Raw genomic sequence first — 6,156 nt, 5'->3', positions numbered from 1 at the left:
CTCTGTGGTAAGCCGCTTCTGTATTCTCCTGACTTCTCTCTCCCTTTTGTGTTGCAGACTGACGCCTCGAACAGTGGGGTGGGGGCCGTTTTGTCCCAGCACGTAGAGGGGGTCGACCGCCCCGTACTGTACATTAGCCGTAAGCTCGCCCAGAGGGAGGTGAACTACAGTACGGTGGAAAAGGAGTGCCTCGCCATACGGTGGGCGGTCGGCGCCCTGCGGTACTACCTCCTGGGGCGCCCTTTCACCCTCTGGTCGGACCATGCCCCGCTCCAGTGGCTCCACCGCATGAAGGATGCCAACGCTCGGATCACTCGGTGGTATCTGGCGTTACAGCCTTTCAACTTCAAGGTGATCCACAGGCCGGGTAACCGGATGGTCGTGGCTGATTTCGTCTCTCGCTCGGCGGATGGGGGGGGGGAGAGTCAGCTTGCGGCCGGCGGGATCCCAGCCTGAGTCGGGCGGTGGGGGGTATGTGGCAGCGGGGTGTGGTTTGGGCGCTGGCTGCTGGAGTGAAGGGAGTGGCTCGGCCGGAGGCCAGACAGCTGATCGGAATCAGGTAATCAGTGCAGGAAGAAAAGCATGTCGTAACCTGGTTCTGTTCTGTTATGCAGTAGGCGGGATCCTGGAAGGTCGCCAAAGGACCTCTGAAGTTTCCCACCCGGGCAACGTTTGAGACCCGCGCATATTATTGTTTGGAGTTAATAAACGCCTGTGTTTCACCAACCTGCTCTTTCCGTCCTGATTTGAACCCTGTGTGAGCGGAGAGGCTCACAGTGGCGCCTGAACAGGGACGATGTCGGAAGGAGAAACCCCGCTGGGTCAGGCCCTCCAACGTCTCGCTCACATGCAGGAGACCACCACAGCATTACAGCGACAGCAGAGCGAGGCTCTGCTCGGGATCGCCTCGAGCCAGCGCGAGGACCAGGCTCTCCTACGGGAGCTGCTGCAGCGTCCGGCCGCTCGGGAGGGCGATCCCGCTACCAACCCGGCCCGACCTACTTCAACTGCCCTCCAGAAATTGACGGCAGAGGATGATCCGGAGGCATACCTGGACATATTTGAGGGCACAGCGGCGGCGTGCGGGTGGCCGGAGGAGGAGTGGGCAGCGCGGCTATTGCCTCTGCTATCCGGGAGTGCGCAGCTAGCTGCCCACAGCCTGCCAGCAGCCTCTCGGCATGTGTACCGGCATCTGAGGAAGGCCATCCTGGACCGGCTTGGCAGCACGCCAGAGGGACATCGCCGCCGGTTCCGGGCCCTCCCCTTCGAGGACGATGACCGGCCCTTCTCCTACGCGCAGCGGCTCCTGGATGCAGCGAGCCGCTGGCTCCAGCCGGGGGTGCGCTCCGCTGAGGAAGTCGTCGGGCAGGTGGCGCTGGAGCAGTTAATCGCCGGCCTGCCATCTTCGACGGCGAATTGGGTCCAGTGCCATCGCCCCGCCAACCTGGAAGCAGCCGTCGTCCTTGCGGAGGACCACCTCTCGCTTCCCCGGCGGAGCATGAAAGAGGAGCCCCGACCACCAGCCGTCTCAGCGGGCAGACCCGTCCAAGCCCCGAGGAGGAGGTTTCCTGGAGCAGCTGCCCTTCCCTCCCCACCATCACACGGCCCCAACCCCGCAGCCCCGACACTTTCCCCCTAGCTCTACCTTACCCTCCTGTTTTATCTCTCCCCAGGGTCCGGCCTACGCTTCTGGTCGTCCGGCACCACGGGGGGCTCCTCAGACGTCAGGGCAGGATTGCTGGCGGTGCGGGCAGCCCGGCCACTTCCGACGGGAGTGTCCTCTCATGGAGGTCGGACAGCTGGTTCGGGTTGCAGGACCGCCAGTTGCCGCCCCCGATTTGGAAGGGACGTACCGTATACCGGTATGTATACAGGGGGTACACACCAGGCTCTGATGGACACGGGCTGTAATCAGACGATGATCCATCAGCACCTGGTTCGGCCTGGGGCATTGATTGAAGCATCGTGGGTGAAGGTGAGGTGTGTGCATGGGGATATTCACCAGTACCCGGAGGTGACGCTGGAAATTTCTTATAAGGGGAAAAAGCATAGAGTCAGGGCTGGAGTTAGCACTCGCCTTACGCACCCTCTGATTTTGGGAACGAATTGGCCGGGGTTTGCTAAGCTAGCGGGGGCTATGGGGGTGCGTTCACGGACGGCAGGGAAATGTGAGTTGTGTGCTGTGTTTAGTGGAGAGTCGGAGGCGGCTGACGACATCGAGGGGGAAACGGACATGGAGGGGGCCGCGGCGGTCCCTCTGGACCCGCTGGTGTTTCCCGTGGAAGATTTCCCCCTCGAACAGTCGAGGGACGAGACCCTTCAGCACGCCTTCGGCCAGGTGGTGAGTATTGATGGCTCCCAGCTACACCCAAACGCAGCACTCACTCACCCACACTTTACGGTGGTTAGGGACAGGTTGTATCGTGTAAGCCGTGACACACAGACAGGAGAGATAAATACCCAGTTGTTGGTGCCAAAAAGCCGTCGGGAAATGGTTTTCCAGGCGGCTCATTATAACCCCATGTCAGGTCACCTAGGGTACGACAAATCACTACACCGGATAATGGCCCGATTTGATTGGCCGGGCATTCGCGCAGATGTGAAGCGGTGGTGTGCATCTTGCAGTGAATGTCAGCTGGTTAACCCGCCGGCCATCCCCAGAGCGCCTTTGCGCCCGTTACCATTGATTGAGGTGCCTTTTGAGAGAGTTGGAATGGACCTCATCGGGCCATTAGACCGGAGTGCACGGGGATATCGCTTTGTACTAGTCCTAGTGGATTATGCAACGCGATATCCCGAGGCAGTGCCGCTGCGTAATATCTCTGCAAAGAGCGTCGCGCAGGCACTGTTTCACATTATCTCCCGAGTCGGGATCCCGAAAGAGATCCTGACTGATCAGGGCACACAGTTTATGTCACGCACACTACGCGAGCTGTATGAACTATTGGGCGTCCATTCAATACGGACTAGTGTTTACCATCCGCAGACCGACGGCCTGGTGGAACGGTTTAACAAAACACTAAAGAACATGGTTCGTAAGTTCGTTCACGAAGATAGCCGTAATTGGGATAAATGGCTAGATCCTCTGTTGTTTGCAGTGCGGGAGGTGCCCCAGGCCTCCACAGGATTTTCTCCCTTTGAGCTGTTATTTGGTAGGAAGCCCCGGGGTGTTTTGGACCTAGTTAAGGAAAACTGGGAGGAGGGTCCAAGCACCAGTAAGAACGAAATACAGTACGTTATGGACCTGCGAGCAAAACTCCAATCACTGGGGCAGATATCACAGGAGAATTTGCTCCAGGCTCAGGAACGTCAGCAGCGCCTGTACAACAGAGGGTCGAAACTGAGACAATTTTCACCGGGAGATAAAGTGCTTGTATTACTCCCATCCTCTAGCTCTAAACTACTCGCCAAGTGGCAAGGACCCTTCGTGGTCACACGACGAGTGGGGGACGTAGATTATGAGGTGGTGCGTTCTGACAGGGGGGGAGCAACACAGATTTACCACCTTAACCTCCTGAAAGCATGGAGGGAGGGGGCGTCGGTTTCGCTGGCCACCACGGTGATTGAGAGAGATGAGTTGGGACCGGAGGTCATTAAAAGCAACAAAGTAGCCCCGGTCGGTTGTGGCGACAATCTCTCACCGGGCCAGAGAGCAGACGTTGCTTCGTTGCAAAGGCAGTTTGCCGACGTGTTCTCTACGCTGCCAGGGCGCACCTCTCTCATACACCACCGCATAGAAACGCCCCCGGGCGTGGCCATTCGTTCACGGCCCTATCGGCTGCCTGAACACAGGAGGAAAATTGTTCAGGCGGAGCTTCAGGCTATGCTAGAGATGGGAGTGATAGAAGAGTCCACCAGTGACTGGTGTTGCCCCGTCGTGCTGGTACGTAAGTCCGACGGGTCAATCCGGTTCTGTGTGGACTACCGCAGGGTGAACGAGGTGTCCAAATTTGATGCTTATCCAATGCCCCGGGTTGACGAACTCCTGGATCGGCTAGGCACTGCTCGCTTTTACACAACGCTGGATTTAACCAAAGGCTATTGGCAGATTCCCCTTTCTCCAGAGTCTAAGGAAAAAACGGCCTTCTCCACTCCGTATGGTTTATACCAATTCATCACACTTCCTTTCGGGTTGTTCGGAGCTCCAGCCACCTTCCAGCGGCTCATGGACCGGGTGCTGCGTCCCCACTCTGCCTATGCTGCTGCTTACTTGGATGATGTCATCATTCACAGTGAAACATGGGAGCAGCATATGCAGCAGGTGGGGGCGGTGCTCGAGTCCCTGAGGCAGGCGGGGCTCACGGCCAACCCGAAGAAGTGTGCGGTTGGGCGGAGGGAGGTACGGTATCTGGGGTACCACTTGGGCAGCGGGCAGGTGCGGCCACAGATAGAGAAAACAACCGCCATTTCAGCCTGTCTGGCGCCCAAGACGAAAAAAGAGGTCAGGAGGTTCATGGGGCTGGCCGGCTACTACAGGCGGTTCATCCCGTCCTTTTCGGAGCTGACCAGTCCCCTGACCGACCTGACCCGAAAGGGTGCTTCAGATCCGGTCCAGTGGACGGAGCGGTGTCAGCTGGCGTTTGAGAGGGTTAAAAAAGCCCTCTGTGGTAAGCCGCTTCTGTATTCTCCTGACTTCTCTCTCCCTTTTGTGTTGCAGACTGACGCCTCGAACAGTGGGGTGGGGGCCGTTTTGTCCCAGCACGTAGAGGGGGTCGACCGCCCCGTACTGTACATTAGCCGTAAGCTCGCCCAGAGGGAGGTGAACTACAGTACGGTGGAAAAGGAGTGCCTCGCCATACGGTGGGCGGTCGGCGCCCTGCGGTACTACCTCCTGGGGCGCCCCTTTCACCCTCTGGTCGGACCATGCCCCGCTCCAGTGGCTCCACCGCATGAAGGATGCCAACGCTCGGATCACTCGGTGGTATCTGGCGTTACAGCCTTTCACTTCAAGGTGATCCACAGGCCGGGTAACCGGATGGTCGTGGCTGATTTCCTCTCTCGCTCGGCGGATGGGGGGGGGGAGAGTCAGCTTGCGGCCGGCGGGATCCCGGCCTGAGTCGGGCGGTGGGGGTATGTGGCAGCGGGGTGTGGGTTTGGGCGCTGGCTGCTGGAGTGAAGGGAGTGGCTCGGCCGGAGGCCAGACAGCTGATCGGAATCAGGTAATCAGTGCAGGAAGAAAAGCATGTCGTAACCTGGTTTCTGTTCTGTTATGCAGTAGGCGGGATCCTGGAAGGTCGCCAAAGGACCTCTGAAGTTTCCCACCCGGGCAACGTTTGAGACCCGCGCATATATTGTTTGGAGTTAATAAACGCCTGTGTTTCACCAACCTGCTCTTTCCGTCCTGATTTGAACCCTGTGTGAGCGGAGAGGCTCACAATGATTTATACAACTATCTTACCAAACGCATAAACAACATTTTAGATAACTGAAATACAAAATAAAAAAGATGAATACATTTCTCTCAGAAATTATATCAAACAACAAGGAAAAGCTTCAGGTCTGACACCCCCAAGGACGGAGTGATGGCTCGGAGGAGAGCAGAGAGAGGAGCTAAGCTAACCCAGCTAGCACTTAATGCTATTCCACTACCCAGCCTATTCCTGGCTGATGTCCATCACAGGAAAATAAGACTCAGTCTAACCAAGCAGCAGCAGGACAGTGTGGCTCCATGGTGGCAGGCTTCACTTCAAGGGTGGACTGAAGGAAAGATGACTCCAGTGGGACAAGAGGAGACGCAAAACGCAAAACGTTTAATTTTAAAGATAAAGGCCGTATTAACTATTAACAGTTCTGATAACTCTCACATTTTTTTGGTTGCCCTTTTTTGGTTTGCTCTATGTTTTGTTTTTCTTGTGAACCATAAATGGACTAATCTGCAACGTCATTGCATTGTGCAGCCCTTTGTTGCGAAATGACAACAAATTATCTTTAAATACTTGTTTGTGTCTTCGAACAAGACAATGCAGTATGCGGTGAAAATAATGTAGCCCTGGGAACAAATTATTAATATTAACAAAAGTTCTTAATAATCTTAGTCTTTTCAACATGACTTTTGGGGAAAGAGAAGGGGACCAGTAATTATTAAATAAGTATTTGAGTGTTTGTTACTTAGCTGCTTCATTGTAGCACTTTAAAAAGTCAACTTGAATGTGGAAC

At 56.0% G+C, this 6,156-nt stretch overlaps 1 protein-coding gene across 1 annotated transcript; it reads left to right on the top strand.

Annotated features, from left to right (window-relative positions):
* Positions 1 to 497: 497 nt before the first annotated feature.
* On the top strand, positions 498 to 5,056 carry LOC307038868 (uncharacterized protein; the record flags this gene model as incomplete). The annotated part of the gene is made up of 2 exons (XM_079680542.1): positions 498 to 559; positions 1,674 to 5,056. The coding sequence occupies exon 2, from the start codon at positions 1,865 to 1,867 to the stop codon at positions 5,054 to 5,056; it is 3,192 nt and encodes a 1,063-aa protein (XP_079536668.1). The 5' UTR covers positions 498 to 559; positions 1,674 to 1,864.
* Between the last annotated feature and the right edge of the window lie 1,100 nt (positions 5,057 to 6,156).

This window comes from Notothenia rossii, assembly GCF_949606895.1.
Source record: "Notothenia rossii genome assembly, chromosome: 5".
Lineage (NCBI taxonomy): Eukaryota > Metazoa > Chordata > Actinopteri > Perciformes > Nototheniidae > Notothenia > Notothenia rossii.
This window is presented reverse-complemented; position numbering and strand designations above follow the sequence as displayed.